The sequence below is a fragment of the Humulus lupulus genome, chromosome 5 (genome assembly GCF_963169125.1).
Source record: "Humulus lupulus chromosome 5, drHumLupu1.1, whole genome shotgun sequence".
In the NCBI taxonomy this organism is placed as follows: domain Eukaryota; kingdom Viridiplantae; phylum Streptophyta; class Magnoliopsida; order Rosales; family Cannabaceae; genus Humulus; species Humulus lupulus.
In genome coordinates, this window is record NC_084797.1 from 6,830,071 (window position 1) to 6,846,385 (window position 16,315).

At 31.8% G+C, this 16,315-nt stretch overlaps 2 protein-coding genes across 5 annotated transcripts; both read left to right on the forward strand.

The window, feature by feature from the left end:
- The first annotated feature begins 697 nt into the window (after positions 1–697).
- Positions 698–4,981, forward strand: LOC133834317 (cyclic nucleotide-gated ion channel 1-like). Of its 3 annotated transcripts, XM_062263895.1 has the most exons (8): positions 703–945; positions 1,886–2,279; positions 2,465–2,674; positions 2,788–3,083; positions 3,192–3,303; positions 3,587–3,823; positions 3,917–4,165; positions 4,250–4,908. In XM_062263895.1, the coding sequence occupies exons 1-8, from the start codon at positions 908–910 to the stop codon at positions 4,745–4,747; spliced, it is 2,034 nt and encodes a 677-aa protein (XP_062119879.1). In that variant the 5' UTR covers positions 703–907; the 3' UTR covers positions 4,748–4,908. The 3 variants fall into 3 exon arrangements, with proteins under 3 accessions (XP_062119881.1, XP_062119880.1, XP_062119879.1); XM_062263896.1 differs by lacking the exon at positions 3,587–3,823 and having other exon boundaries at positions 702–945; XM_062263897.1 differs by lacking the exons at positions 3,587–3,823; positions 3,917–4,165 and having other exon boundaries at positions 698–945; positions 4,250–4,981.
- Positions 4,982–11,548: 6,567 nt separating this feature from the next.
- LOC133834316 (cyclic nucleotide-gated ion channel 1-like) lies at positions 11,549–15,675 on the forward strand. 2 transcript variants are annotated; one of them, XM_062263894.1, is made up of 9 exons: positions 11,549–11,702; positions 11,808–11,884; positions 12,976–13,369; positions 13,468–13,677; positions 13,763–14,058; positions 14,159–14,270; positions 14,470–14,706; positions 14,789–15,037; positions 15,122–15,675. In XM_062263894.1, exons 2-9 carry the CDS (start codon positions 11,844–11,846, stop codon positions 15,611–15,613), a joined length of 2,031 nt encoding a protein of 676 aa, XP_062119878.1. In that variant the 5' UTR covers positions 11,549–11,702; positions 11,808–11,843; the 3' UTR covers positions 15,614–15,675. The 2 variants fall into 2 exon arrangements, with proteins under 2 accessions (XP_062119878.1, XP_062119877.1); XM_062263893.1 differs by lacking the exon at positions 11,808–11,884.
- The last annotated feature ends 640 nt before the right edge of the window (positions 15,676–16,315 follow it).

Sequence of the window (16,315 nt, forward strand, 5' to 3'; positions counted from 1 at the left end):
GGTAGGTAACCATTTGGTACCCTGTTTTTGTAAAGTATTATTTTGGTACCCTGTGCTTACAATAATGCTCATTTGGTACCATTTATTTTGAAATCGTACATATTTGGTACCCTGTATTTTGAAATCATATATATTTAGTACCCTAAACTCAAATTTATTTAATAAAATTTTACCAATTTAATCACCACACTTTCAATTATGTGAGTTCCAAATTCAAATTTGATTATTTAATTACATATAGCTTATAATAGTTTTGTCATATTAATAAAAATTTATTTATAAAATATGAGTCTCAGGTACCAAATATGTATCATTTTAAAATAAAGAGTAGCATACGAGCATTATTGAAAAAAGAGGGGAACAAAATGATAATTTGCAAAAATACATAATACAAAATGAGTAAATTCCCTCGTTTATATATCTCCTTATATTAAAAGTATGCAGAAAACGATTATTTTAAATATTTTTTTATCAACTAATATAATATTCAAAGTAACAAATTAAGAATAATTATTTATTAATATAAATTTAAATATTATATAAAATTATTATTATAATAATATTTAATATTGATCAGACTATATATTTAATATAAATTGATAGAAAATTGGGGCATGAGAAGGAGAATAAGCCCACAGAAACTTGATGGCGTCTCATCTTGTTTACGTTTGTTGTCTATTATTGACGTCGGATAAGCTCTGCAATGCATAGAAGTTTCATAGAACTCGACTGTGTTGACCTTTCTGCAATACGTAGAAATTTAAGGTCCAATGCTTCACCTTCTCAAATTGTTAATAACCATTTCTTCTCCCTATATATATATAGGTATGTAATATATATATAACTTATTTTAACGATTATTAAATAAGCAGATTAATAATTGCAGTTTTTATATATATTTTGAGATATGAACAATCTCGAAGGCAAGGGTTTCGCCGCATTGCGGTAAGTAATTTTTTCTTCTAAATATTTATGTATATATACATGGTTGTTTGATATACTATTTATTTTATCTTGAGCTTTGTATTATGTCATGAATAAAGATCTTTCCATTCTAAGATGGCATTTGGTATATAGTTTTGACTTGATAGGAATGAGTTTGACAGTACTGGGTGTGTTATAGCATAGAAAAGCATTATTACTTTCTTTGGTTGCACACATGAATATTATCATAATTCTTTAAGATTACTTTATTTAGTCACACATAAATATGATTGAAAAACTTTGTAAAGCATAAATAATTCAGTTTTTTTTTTATATACTCATCACAATGTCTAATTAAATAGAGTAGATAAATAAAAAATATGTGTAGCATTGCTCCAAGAGAAAAGAAAAGACAAATTAAATCAACCAAATGATAAAACAAACCAAGGGTAATAATAATACTGACATAAGAGATGTTCCAGTCAAAAATATAAATAGATTATAAATTATTGAAAGTAAGCTATTTTCATATTCATATATATAATATTTTTTTTAAAAAAAACTGTCAAAATCATACTGTTAAAATTGAGGGGATGAATATAAATATAAATCTTGGCTTAAGAGAATAATATAAAAATTAAAAAAAAAGAAGATAAAATATAAAAGTAAATATTTAATATAAGGAGACAGAGAATACAAATTTTTTTATACCTCATCCACAAATTTTGCTAATAAAAAATTATTATTATGCCTACATCGCTAAAAAAATCCACGACTAAAACTAATTGGTTGTGCCTAAACGTGTTTTTATTAATCATAACAAATGTTATCAATAAATATTATAGGTTATATGACCAAAATTACCTTAGTAACAATCTGTTATTATATGTTATTTTTTAAATGTTATTATATGTTATCAATTCATATTATCTCTAAATGTTAAATTTTTTATTTTGTATAGTGATTCCAACACTACTAAAGATCATGAAATACAAGAACGACGCTACAAAGATAAAAGAAAAGAAAAGGAAATACTGAATCCTTGGACAGCATATTACTCTCGACAATGGAATACGATATTCTTGGCTTCATGTGTGATTGGAGTTTTCATTGATCCATTTTTTCTCTACATTCCAATTGTAAACGACGACCAAAAGTGCCTTACTCAAGATTTCGAACTGCTGATCGTATCTCTTGTTTTACGATCTGTTACCGATTTCTCTTATGTTTTACACATCATATTTCGGCTTAAGACTGCGCTAGCCATGTCTAAGAAACTTGATAAATCAATTTTCACTGGGCTTCCTTGGCCTTATCTTCTACTCAATGTTTTAGCCTTTCTTCCTCTTCCTCAGGTATTATTTTCTTTTGAGAAAATGACATATATATGGTATGTCACTGAACAAGTGCTTAATATTCATGTCGTAATTTTAAATTCAATCTTCCAAAAAAATTTACTTTTTATTAATATTCCTTTTTTTTTCTGTCAGAAATGTTTATTCCAAGTTGTATATAGCTAATATAAGATTTGTCCATACAGGTGGTATTTTTACTGTTTTTCTCCAAGATTACTGGATTACAAAATTTGGTAGCAAGATGGTTCATCAACACAGTACTTCTTCTTCAATATGCACCTCGAACTCTTCATGTGTACTTATTAGCCAAAGAGTTAGGAAGAGCTTTTGACTCACTCTCTAAACGTGTAGTCAGAGGTGCCTTCTTATTTATGGTCTATATTATTTCTAGCCATGTGAGTACTATCATCTTCTTCTATTCATATTTCTTATAGAGAGTGATCAATTTTTATATGGTCATTTAATTAGCTTTCTTAATAATAAACTTGTGACGTATATATCATCATAGGTGTTTGGAGCCTTTTGGTACTTTTATTCGATTGTTGCTGAGACACGTTGCTGGCACAAGGCATGTGAAAAACTAACGAATACAAAAGAATGTGATCCTGGTCCTTTTGATTGTCGTCACAACCATCCCATGAAGACTTTGACAAATATGGATCAGTATTGCCCTAATAATCCACCAAATGCAACTGTGTTCGATTACGGAATATTTACTCAAGCCATTGAATCTCGTATGATCACCGAAAAACAATTTCGCGAAAAATTCTTTCAATGTTTTTGGTGGGGTTTGAGTAATTTAAGGTTTGTATGTATATACATATGTTATATAGTGTTTTAATTAAAAAAAAAAAGTTGTATTTCATCAGACACTTCTGATCTTCATATCTCTATGTTTTTTTTTTCTTGCAGTTCTTTTGGTCAAAACCTTGACACAAGTAGCAGCATACCAGAAATTTGCTTCGCAATTCTCATTTCTGCCTTGGGTTTACTTTTTTTTCTATATCTTATTGGAAATTTGCAGGTATGTTCACATTTTGTTAACGATTTATTTACTTTTTCTTCATAACTCTCGGATAATGTTATATGAGAAATATAAATGACCTAATTATTTGTAACAATAATAAATTATGAGAAAATATGTTGATTGCAAATTTGTAATTTTTTAGGGTAATTGAATGAGATGAATATCATCTCAACCTTTCTAATGAAATAAAGTTATCCCATACTAGAGAAATTACTTAGGATTATTTAGACATACATCTTCTCAAATTTCATGATAAAATAATATCATCAATTATATTCAGACATACATGCAGCTGGAAACGACAAAGTCAGAAGAGATAAGGAGAAAGACAAGTATCATAAAACAAGAAGTAGATTCTTTTTTATTAATTCCATATAAAGAGAAATTCATCAACGAGAAAGACATTGAATTAGAGAAAGCCATCAAGAGATACATAACTCTAACAATTAGGGAAGGCAAAGATTTTAATGTCGAAGAATTCTATTCTCTGATAAAAGAGGATGCCAATCCTAACGAGGTGAGTAAACAGATAGTAGCTATTAATAAGACCTGGGTTGTAGTTTTGGATTCGTTAATGCGTGTTACTTATTATTATTCATTTTGAATATAGTTTGCAGCTTGGGTAACCAAAATATTGGGTGTTAAAAAATACGATAGGAACACGACAGAACAAAAAGCAGAGTTGTGGATATCAAAAAATGAACTTTTCGATGAGAATGTAACGTCAAAGATTAAGAAATTCATTCAGTTGAGATTTCAAGAAGGAAAAGAAGTAGATAATATCAACATTTTGCATGTACTTCCTTTTTCATTGGGAATGTACATTAAGAAACACTTGTGTTTCCCTATATTGAAAAGGGTAAGTTATTCTATTATATCACTAAGTTTGATACTTTAAATTTGAGCAATAAATATAATATGTCTTTCTATTGTTTGTTTTTAGGTTCCGTTGTTTCAAAACATGGATGAATATGCATACGAAACAATATGCAAATATCTGAAACCAGTCAAATATTCAGAGAAAAGTTATATCATTCGAAAAGGAGAGCCACTTGATATGATTCTCTTCATCACACAAGGTGTTGTGTGGGCATTTGGAAATGAAACTACTCCCATGAGTCGACTTCAAAAAGGTGATTTCTATGGAAATGAACTCATAGAATGGCGATTAAAGTCAACATCCATTGATGAGTTTCCTATTTCGGTTGCAAATCTTAAATCCCACACCAATGTTGAAGCCCTTGCTCTTATGGCCATTGACTTGGAACATGTACTCTCCAATTGCTGGTTCAAGTTCTCCCGCCCCTGCTCATCTATTCCTGAGGGCTTGAAGCCTTTCGCAGTTGATTTTCTACAACAACTAATGTTGCGATGGGTTCGAAGGAGAAGGAAAAAAGTCAAGGAATCTCAGTCGGGAGAGGTATCATTGAACATGCTTTGACAAGTTCACTAGCAACTGTTGTGCTAAAGTTTGTTTTGGTTGTTCGTTGTCAATTGTTTGCAGCAATGTTTATTAATCATAATCATGTAGTTTTTATTAGTATATTAATGAAGTTGTAATAAAAAGCATCTTAATCTTTGCCAAGATTCTTAGAGGTTTTACTCATGTTTCTCTCTAGATAATTTTTGCTATGAAATATTAACATGCCATGAGCAACACAAGTTTCTATGATTATGATCGTTTCACAAGCTCTTCCAATATACATAAATGGTGGTTGATATATACTATAATCATATTCTTGTCTCGTATATGAATATTAACTCATTTATAAGATTATGGTTTACTTGGGTTTTTTTTTTTTATTTCGAATAAATTAATGGAGAGATGAATTTAAAAATGATTGGAGAAAGAGGATCATAATTGATTTTATAATTTTGATGGATATAACATTGAGTATAAGTCGATGACGCATTTTTTCGTCCATTTAAATCTGAAGAGCACTAAACAAAGATTTATAAAATAAGAAAGGAACAGTAGGATTTTTATGTGGTTCATCAGTTAAAGTCTGCCTAGTCCATGTGTCAATATTATTGATTCGTAATACCTTCACAAAGTTTTCTCATAGCAATTCCACACAGTATTCTCAGTATAATATTGTGTGTGACTACAAATGAAAAATACCAGACTATTTATAGGTCTGGTTGGAAGACTGTCTTCCCCTTGTTCAAGGATGTTACAACTGATTATTCTAATCTGAAATAATTGTAATTAAATACATAATATCCCATGATAATTGAGATTTAATTATCAGATAACAACAAATCCCTAAGGAATAGAGATCTCCAAACAACTGTTGCGTGCAAAAACACGTTGTCGATCTCGAATGCAAGGTTAACGCGCTTTCGAAGTCGATAAATACTTCGAGCTCATTATTCCAGTCAGCCCCTCCTCAGCTGGTGGTTTCATCGAACTCAATTCAGAGACCAATACCTTCGAGCTTGCAACTAAAGCTCGAATAACATCCATGTGCTTTGGAGAAGATTCGTTCTTTCAAACTTGGTGCTTGAGATCGAGCCTTTTAAATTGGTGGTCAATCATCAACAAGAACAAGTCAAGAATCGTGCAAATTTGTACTAGTGTTCATCCAGTGCGGGTTATTTTCGAGCTTACTCTTTTTGAGCCTACATTTCGTGACTCATTTATACATCCTCGAAATTTGGGTGTAACATTTTGCCCCTTCAAAAGTGTTGGTTCGAATCCTCTGAGAAGGAAACTCTTGAAATCTATTTTTTGAAAAATGTGCCACCTACCACACTTGAGTGTGGACACACATCACTTGGGGATTGCAAACCAGGAGTACTCAAGTACTCTCTATTCTTGCACATGTCCTTTCCTAGGCACAAGCTTCTTTCACTGGGAATGGAATACATAAATTTAAAACAGAGAAGTCAGTGAATTCACTTGAAGCAAAGCTGCTTTCAACTTAGGAAGAAACTTCGTACGTTTTGCCGCAATGTAAAAATTAAACCCCATCCATTAGATCCTTTTTCAATTCAAACCAAGGGCCTAGATCCATTCGACCTTTGACATCCCCTTCTTCTCCTTCATTCTTTACTTTGATTCTTCAGAGATCACAAACCAAAGAGAAAAAGAAAGAAAGAACCAGAGTTTTCCTTGCATGCTCTCTAAACCGAAAAAACAAAGCCATTCCAACACATTCAATTCTGTGAGATCACCCTTGCTTTCGCTTCTTCAGTCAATGATCTCCTTGTATCCTCACTTCAATCTGTGTAAGTTCTTTGATATTTCTTTGTTATATTTACATTTTTCGCTTTTTTTACGTGTTTCTTCTATCTATGAGGATGCATCTGGTTTTTTACCAAAATTTTATGGCTCCTTTCTTGCATTTAGGCAAGTTTTCTGATTTGAGTAGGTTTGGAATGCTTAGAATCACGACTCAGATTGAAAATTTTCTAGTAGAGATGTGTAAAAAAAGGAGTTTTTTTGGCAGTTGGGAATTTTTTTTTTTTTTTTTTGCCATAGGTTTCGTGTAACTTAAGAAATAGGGTTTTGGTTTAGGGTTTAAATGCACAAATCCCGAAAACATTACCTTTTCGGGTAATTGCCAACTTTTTCCTTGGAAATCTGGGATTCTCTTTTGTTTTAAATTGATAGTATCCATCCCACTCTCATGTGGGTGCATTTTCGATGCCTGAACTTTACAATAGTTTGGGATAAACATCTTAATCAATCTCGTCCTATCGAGCCTTCAGTCTCGATCGAGGCATTCTCGCAAACTCGAGTTATCAAAATTTTAATCCCTTCTTATTATTTTCTATATGATGGACCCTCACCTTTTTCTTCCTTGTTAGATGTTGTAGTACTCGGAGAATCGGTGGGGGCTCAAGTTTGTTATCCCTTACCACCCATCAACTTCCAGTTCTGAGTTGTCTTTCACTCAAAACCAGCGATTGATCCGCGAGCACAAAGAGTAGTGTGAGCAAGAAGATATACGAGACCACTTTCGATGTCAGATCGACGAGGTCAAAGAGAGAAAAAGAAAGGGACTCCGAGTGGCAGCTTATCCTGACCCAGACCCTGAGATCAGGCCTATTTGCTAGACCCCAAACTCAAGATTATCGTAGCCTTTTCACCGGGTGAGCTCGTATTCAGCTTAATGGAGGGTCCGTCTAACCAACCACTTAAAGCTCCCAAAATCATTTCCATCCTGGTCTCGAAGAGTTCTTTCTTCAAGGCCGAACATTATAAAAGTTCCATAACCTCATCCCGACAGATTTCTGAGCTCCTCTCTTGCCACGGGTTAAAGCTCTCTGGAAATTGGTCTGTTGACCTGCCAGCTCCAACGAGAGGAGCTGCTATGCACCTGGGAAGACAACCCAGATAGAAAGGTTAAGCTCGTGGCCTGGAGCCGTGGGCACTTACAAGCTGGGGCTTTGCTGCCTCTAAATGACTACTTCTGGAGTTTTCTCGACTATGTCGTCATAGCTATGTTCCAACTCCAGACGAACTCGGACAGGATTCTGTCTGTGCTGAAATCGCTATATAAGGAGATGAAGTGGGAGGAGCCCACAGCGCACGAGATCTTGTATCTCTTCTGCCTCAAAAGCAACCTTTCCTGACCTCATGGTGGGGATGGGTTCTACTATCTGTCCAGCTACCCAAAAGAGAAGCGAATGTTCGAGGACATTCCAAACCACCCCCCGAACTTCAAAACCACCTTCTTCTAGACAGACGATCCCACTCCCTCCCGATTCTATTCTTTTAGAAGAATTCGTAAGTTCCTCGTATTTTTTGGCTAAATTCCCTTTTAATTTGTGAGCCATGTTGACTTACTTAAGTCTTTTATATATCCACCTACCATCATCCTCAGCCTACGGATGCCATGAGGGAATGTAGGGAAACCATCCTCAAGCTTTCCTAAGGTCGACGATCCCTCTCTTACCTTCTTCACGAGGACAAACTTCGACTGTACAACCTTCTAGAAGAAGGACTACTGACGACTGCAACAACCGCAAGTATGCGAGATGGGAGAACGTACTCGTGCCCACCACCAAGCTCCCTACGAGAGGCAAACATGTGGATCAAAGCTCTCGGGCCCATTGACCTTGCCCCTTCGAACCTTCAGGCTCAGGAAACGAGGCACATGATGAGGCCTCAGTGAGCTCGTCAAGAGGTAAAGTCATGCTCGATTCATCCGTGTGATCTCCTTCATAACTTAAGTATGAGCCTGACGTAATGATCCTCTTCGATGACCCCAGGAATAATTTCTTAGTATGGTCGAGGGTAGACCTTAGGTCCGTAGGTTTGATAGTTGGCTAGGTAAGTACCAAACCATGTATAGCCTAAACGAGGTTTGGGATGGGGTAGTAGTGCTATACGACACAAAGGATTATATAATTAATATTGGTGATATTGATGTGTGTAATTATTTGACATCATTATATATATAGTAGAAAGTTCCTTAATTTGTGGCATGAAACAACATGGCATATCTTTCATTTTGGTATATATTGGGAACTTCTTTGGTGCGGGCGTACGGAACGCCCGCACCTACGGTTTTTAATATATATTTAATTAATATACATTAGTTTATTATTATTGTTATCATTACAATTTTTAATATATATTTAATTAATATACATTAGTTTATTATTATTATTGTTATCATTACGGTTTTTAATATATATGAGACAAAAACGTAAGTTTATTATTATATTAGTTTATTATTATATATTAGTTTAAATTTTATTGTAGTCAGATTTTAGTTTGATTTGGTATAAATCAAATAAACCATGGAATACCTTGTTTTCTTCGCCTCCCTCAACGAAAACCAGAAAAATTCTCTCTTCTCTCAATACCTATATAGCTCAAGCTGAGAAGAAGAAAATATCGCTCAATAGAAAAAGTCTGAAACTCAATACCTGTATAGGTCAAGCTGAGAAGAAGAAAATGGAGAATGAGACCAAACTCATTTCTCCAGAGAATGAAACAAAATCACTGCAAATTGTATCTGTGTTAACTTACGTTTTTGTCTCACGGCTGAACTTTGAAAAAACAAAGTACAATGAAGAAGAAAACATAACAGGGGATGGGACCACACCCACTTGCACTTGGTTCACTCACTACAAATAAATGTAACCTTTAGTGACAACTTTTTAGTCACAACATATATTTTGTGTGACTAAATGTTACTTTTAGTAACAACAAAATATTACTTGTGACTAAAAAGTCATACTTAATCACAAGTTGTCACTAATGTAGCTTTAGTCACAACCTATTATTTTTAGTGATAAAATTTGTTGTGACTAAAAATTCATTTAGTGACAACAAATTGTGATCTTTGTGACTAATACTTTTAGCCACGGAATTTTTAGTGATGACATAAGTATAATGATTTTTCCTTAGTCACAATTTTTTTGTTTTTAGTCACAAAATTTGTTGTGACTAAAACTAAGATTTTTTGTAGTGACTTACGTGTAGCATATATATCAAAGAAAAAAAAGCAGAGATAGAGACATGGACTAATTAATACAATCTGACTATATGACTAATTGATACAATAAAATCTGACTACAATCTAACTAAAGTCTGACTACAACAAAACTTAAACTAATATATAATAATAAACTTACGTTTTTGTGTCATATATATTAAAAACCGTAATAATAACAATAATAATAATAAACTAATGTATATTAATTAAATATATATTAAAAACCGACGGAACGCCCGCACCAAAAAAGTTCTCTATATATATTATATTATTTTGTAATTATGTTATCATGTATAAATAGTCTGTTCTCATTAATTTTATTGTATATAAATTTTTTTTAAAAAACAATAAAAAATTATATATTTTTAGAAATTCCCTCCCTCCTAATAATTTTCTTCAATTCCCCTCCTTCTCTACCAAACAAAAAGTGAGATAGTGACGTCGTTAAATATTCTATTAGATATGTATGAAAACTCTGTTATCTTTATGTAATAATGGTTGCAAGTTGGAAAGTCTCTATGAAATCTAGGCCCAACAAGTACTGCCACAACTTGTGCGATGGCGGCCAGCCATAGATTTCAGAGGCTTTTTAGTAAGGTATTAATTCATGCATCTCATTTAAGAAAAAATATTCAACATTGTAAATAATAATAATAATAATAATAATAATAATAATAATAATAATAATAATAATAAACAAAGCCGTAACTAAGAGTTACAGACTATATATTATTAGTTACACATAATATTCCATACCATTACAAATACTATATATGGTATTGAGTAATGATTGATAGACACACAAATTGTATACATTATTTATACATGATAGTATGTAATTAATTTTAACCTTACGATTAATTAATCTTAAAAAAATATGTGTACTTTTTGTGCGTGTCCAGCACTACTCATATATAAGTTATCTTTATTGTACTTGTCCTCCATAATTGACTCAACTCTTGACTTTAATTAAGCCAAGTGGAGGTAGGAACCTTCCACCTCACATTGTATTTTTTTTTAATAGTCGTGGGTTTTTAATTTTTTTTAATGATGATAGTACTGCCCATGTGCAGTTATACTAAAATACAATTAAATTTTTTTTGATAAAATTAATAAATAATTTTTACTTTTACTCAACAAAAATAACTGTGACATACAATTTTCATTACATATATGACTATCAGCATGCTCAATTTTTTAGAAAATTACTATTTTTTTTACAGGTATATAAAAGCTCTAAGATTTTGAAAAATATTATTTTATAAATAATTTTTTTAAAAAATAACAAATTTTGTATAAAATCCCTACTACTCAGTTCCGGCCCTAATAGGGAAGACATTATTAAGTGGAAGAGAATTGAAAACTGTTTAAGGCCCCCACATAATGAGGCTTTTTTTTTTTTTTTTTTGAAAAATTACTATTTTTTTACAATCACAAAAGCCTCAAAAATTTGAAAAATACAATTTTATATATAATTTTTTAAGAAATAACAAAATTTGTATAAAACCCCAACCATTCAGTTCTGGCCCTTCCTATTAGCAAAGACATTATTAAGTGGGAGAGAATTGAAAACTAATCAAAATTCTCTGAAAAAAATGAAAAAATCCCTTGTAAATTAGATACTTTAAATTTGAACATGAAAGCCACGTAACCAAAAGAAAATGAAAAGAAGTACATACCACACAAGTTTTAAGGATAAGATCGAGAGAAACCAAGATTTTATTTATTTATTTATTTGTTATTTGTAGCCGTGGTATTTTAAGTGGTATTTTTCCTCCTCCTCTCTCCAATAATTAAATAAGCTAGTGTAAGATATTATACATACATATATATATATATAGCTATGACTACTAAATGTAAATCTCTTCTGATCGAAGTCGCATATGGACTAGTCACCTTCCTTTTCGGCACACCTGAACAGAACTGCCTATCGCTGCTCCGGTGAGTATATATATGAATATATATATAGTGTTTTTTTCATACTTCTCTTTCTTATTTTTATAAGTAAATATATATTATTTTAACAATTAAGCATATTAATTGTAGGTTTCATTTCATATATATATATATATACATTGAGTTATGAACAATCTTGAAGACAAAGGTTTGGCCTCATTATTCCAGTAAGTAATTTCTTCTTCAAAATTTTTATATACATTATTGTCGTTTGGTAGACAGTGGTCGTCTCAATCCTAAATTAGGCAAAACTAAAAATTGAGGGCTAAGCATAAAACTTAAAGAGATGTTCCAGTAAAAAATATAGATAAATAGATTATAAATTACAGAAAGTGAGCTATTTTTATTTATATGTAATTAGAAAAAAAAAAAAAACTGTTGAACCTTACTGCTAAAATTGAGAAGAAAATATTATACAAATTTAAAACGAAAGATAAAATATAAAAAGAAATATTTAAAATAAGGAGAAAGATAATATATACTATACAAAAGATATGACAAAAATACATAAATTTTTTATACCTCGTCGACAAATTGTGTTAATAAATATCTAGAGTGCTCATAGCTTATAAGCAATGACTGAAATGGTTTGGAGGCACTATAAAGACATTACATAAATATTTTAAAACAATATATATTTTTTTATTTTTTATTTTTTAGGGGACATGGGCCCATGGGCCCGTCTCCATCAGTGTTTATAAGAAAAGTTATATTCATTATTAATTTGTCCAAAGGCAACTTTTGAATGTTTCTATCTCTATAATTATCCAAAGCATCAATATTTATTGTTACGGTGTAAAATAGATGTCCAAATGAGAGTCTAAATTTTTTTTATGTTTGGCTTACAACTTAAATTTTAATAAGGTAAAGTTAATAATTTGTGTGGGCCCAAATTTATTTTAAAAAGTAAAGTGAACTCTTTTGTACACAAAAGTTTAATGTTACTTCCATTTTAAGTTTCCTTACACTTTCATAAACAACTCAATTATTCAAAACAAACACTCCATTAGTATATTGAAATTTGTAACTACTAATGAAATTGGTTTAAAATATTATTATTATGTCAAATTTTCTATGTTATCACTAAAAAAGTATCACTAAAACTATTACAATTTGTTGTATCTAGATGTGTTTTTATCCGGAACAAATTTTATCAATAAATATTATAGATTGTAACTAAAATTACATTAGTAACAACTAAGTTATATTGTGACTAAAAATATTATCACTAAATGTTAGCTTTAATTTTTTTTTATAGTGATTCCAACGCCACTAAAGATCATAAAATACAAGATCGACGTTATGAAGATAAAAGAAAAGGAAATGAAATACTGAATCCATGGACAGCAAATTACTCTCGACTATGGAATACGATATTCTTGGCTTCATGTGTGATTGGAGTCTCCATCGATCCATTTTTCCTTTACATTCCAATTGTAAACGACGACCAAAAGTGCATTGACAAAGATCACAAACTGCAGATCATATCTCTGGTTTTACGAACTGTTACTGATCTCGCTTATGTTTTACACATCATATTTCGGGTCAAGACTGCACTAACCATGTCTAAGAAACTTGATAAATCCATTCTCATAGGGCTTCCTTGGTCTTATCTTCTAATCAACGTTTTAGCCATTCTTCCTGTTCCTCAGGTATTATTTTCAAGAATGATTCCATTTTTTTGTTCTTTCTCATCACAAATATGTTTATTCTAAATAGTAAATATCTAATATAAGATTTGTCCATACAGGTGGTATTTTTACTGGTTTTCTCCATGATTACTGGATTACAAAATTTGGTAGCAAGAAATTTCATCAATTTAGTACTTATTCTTCAATATGTGCCTCGAATTCTTCGTGTGTACTTATTAGCCAGAGAGTTAGGAAGAGCTTTTGACTCACTATCTCGACGTGTAGTCAGAGGAGCCTTCTTATTTTTCATCTATATTATTTCTGGTCATGTGAGTACTATCATCTTCTTCTGTTCATATTTCTTATAGAGAATGATCAATTTTTATAGTCATTTAATTAGTGACAACTATATAGGTGTTTGGAGCCTTTTGGTACTTTTATTCGATTGTTGCTGAGACACGTTGCTGGCACGAGGCATGTGAAATACTAATGAATACAAAAGAATGTGATCCTGGTCCTTTTGATTGTCGTCACAAGCATCCCATGAAGAATTTGACAAAGATGGATCAGTATTGCCCTAATAATCCACCAAATGCAACTGTGTTCGATTTTGGAATATTTTCTCAAGCCATTGAATCTCGTATGGTCACCAAAACACTTTTTCGTGAAAAATTCTTTCATAGTTTTTGGTGGGGTTTGAGTAATTTAAGGTATGTATATGTATGTATATACAAATTTAATCTTTTAAATGTGTTTAAGATGTGCCACTTCTAATCTTCATATCTCATAATGTTTTTCTTCTTCTTGTAGTTCTTTTGGTCAAAACCTTGACACAAGTAGCAGCATACCAGAAATTTTCTTTGCAATTCTCGTTTCTGCCTTGGGTTTACTTTTGGTTCTATATCTTATTGGAAATTTGCAGGTATGCACTTCTTTTTGTTAACCAATTTTTTTTATGCTTCATAACTCTCAATATTGAACACTAAATGACTTAATTATTTGTAACAATAAATTATGAGAAAATATGTTGGATGCAAATTTGTAATTTTTTTTTTACATTGAAATATATGAGAAAAGGTGATTGGATATGATAAAATTAATTATTTAGAATGTTGGTTTAGACATACATGCAGTTGGAAACGGCAAAGTCAGAAGAGATAAGGAGAAAGACAAGTATCATAAAACAAGAAATGGATTCTTTTTTATTAATTCCATATAAAGAGAAAGTCATCAAAGTGAAAGACATCGAATTAGAGAAAGCCATCAAGAGATACCTAACTCTGACAATTAGAGAAGGCAAAGATTTTAATGTCGAAGAATTCTATTCTCTGATTAAAGAGCAAGCCAATCCTAATGAGGTGAGTAAACAAATAATAGCTATATAGTTTTTGATTTGTTAATATTGAATTCTGTTACTTATTATTATTCTTTTGATTATAGTTTGCAGCTTGGGTAACCAAAATATTGGGTGTTAAAAAATACGACAGGAACACGACTGAACAAAAGGCAGAGTTGTGGATATCAGAAAATGAACTTTTCGATGAGAATGTAACGTCAAAGATTAAGAAATTCATTCAGTTGAGATTTCAAGAAGGAAAAGAAGTAGATAATATCAACATTTTGCATGTACTTCCTTTTTCACTGGGAATGTACATTAAGAAACACTTGTGTTTCCCTATATTAAAAAGGGTAAGTTATCTTCTATTATATCACTAAGTTTAATACTTTAAATTTCACCTATGTTATTAACTTTCTATTGATTGTTTTAATTAGGTTCCGATGTTTGAAAACATGGATGAATATGTGTACGAAACAATATGCAAATATCTAAAGCCAGTAACATATTTAGAGAACATTTATATCCTTCGAAAAGGAGAACCACTTGATATGATGCTCTTCATAACACAAGGTGTTGTGTGGAGCTTCGGAAGTAGTACTTGTCCTATGGATGGTCTTCAAAGGGGTGATTTTTATGGACATGAACTCATGGAATGGAAGTTAAACTCAACATCCTATAATGACTTTCCAATCTCTACTGCTAATCTCAAATCTCATACCAAAGTTGAAGCCTTTGCTCTAATGGCAATTGACTTGAAGCATGTACTCTTGAGTTGCTGGCCCAAGTTCTCTAAATGCTGCTCAACCAGTGGATCAATTTCTGAGGGCTTGAAATCTTTTGCAGCTATTTCTCTTCAGCGAAGATTCAGAAGTTACATGAGAAGTAAAAAAGCACAAGAGAATAAACTCAGCATATGTGTCAAATGACAATGGCCTATGTAAAAAAACTTTTTTTTTTATAAAGTACCTCTCATTGACTTCTCTAAAAATGACTTTTAATAGAAATAAGCACTTTGAATTGTTACTCAAAACTGACACTAAAAATGATGTTATTTAAATTCCTTTATAAAACTGCTTTATCTAAAATCATTTATACAGCTCAGCAAGATTACAACAGAAATTTAAACCAGTCATTCAAAGATCAAAACCTCTAACAGAATATCAGTTACAATAGATTGCCAAGTTATTCAGAAGATCAACTAGTATAAATAAGGAAAAGAAGTTTCAAACAGAGTAATAAAGAGCCTCCTTCAAGATCTGAGTTGAAGCTCCAAGAATCCTCAAGTGTGAAGAAGTTTTTCCCCTCGTGAGGTGTTTTGTACAGAAAAAGAAAAGAGAGAAATAGTTAGTAAAAGGGTTAAGGAAAGAGTGAAATAAACTGAGAGAGTAGGATAGATTGAGGCTTACCAGTCGATCTCTGTGACTCGGAACCTCCATTGTTGTACTCGAAATCAAGCATGCTGAATGAAAAGACTGAGCTAATCCCTGAGGCGAGCTCGACGAGGAAGTAGCCATTTTTGGGCGAACCTCAAAAACTCTCTGTGTTTGCCTCCTTATCACTCTCTGTTTTCTTATATTTCTGTTGTTATTCATCTCTCAACCATATTTGGTTTATGCCCTAACAGAGCT

Bases quoted from the DNA above. Each gene is read 5' to 3' on its own strand.
- LOC133834317 (XM_062263895.1), top strand. From the start codon at position 908: ATGAACAATCTCGAAGGCAAGGGTTTCGCCGCATTGCG. The intron at 2,280-2,464 runs GTATTATTTTCT...TTGTCCATACAG, and splicing joins CCTTTCTTCCTCTTCCTCAG to GTGGTATTTTTACTGTTTTT. The intron at 4,166-4,249 runs GTAAGTTATTCT...GTTTGTTTTTAG, and splicing joins GTTTCCCTATATTGAAAAGG to GTTCCGTTGTTTCAAAACAT.
- LOC133834316 (XM_062263893.1), top strand. From the start codon at position 11,605: ATGACTACTAAATGTAAATCTCTTCTGATCGAAGTCGCATATGGACTA. The intron at 11,703-12,975 runs GTGAGTATATAT...TTTTTTTTATAG, and splicing joins AACTGCCTATCGCTGCTCCG to TGATTCCAACGCCACTAAAG. The intron at 14,271-14,469 runs GTATGCACTTCT...ATGTTGGTTTAG, and splicing joins ATCTTATTGGAAATTTGCAG to ACATACATGCAGTTGGAAAC.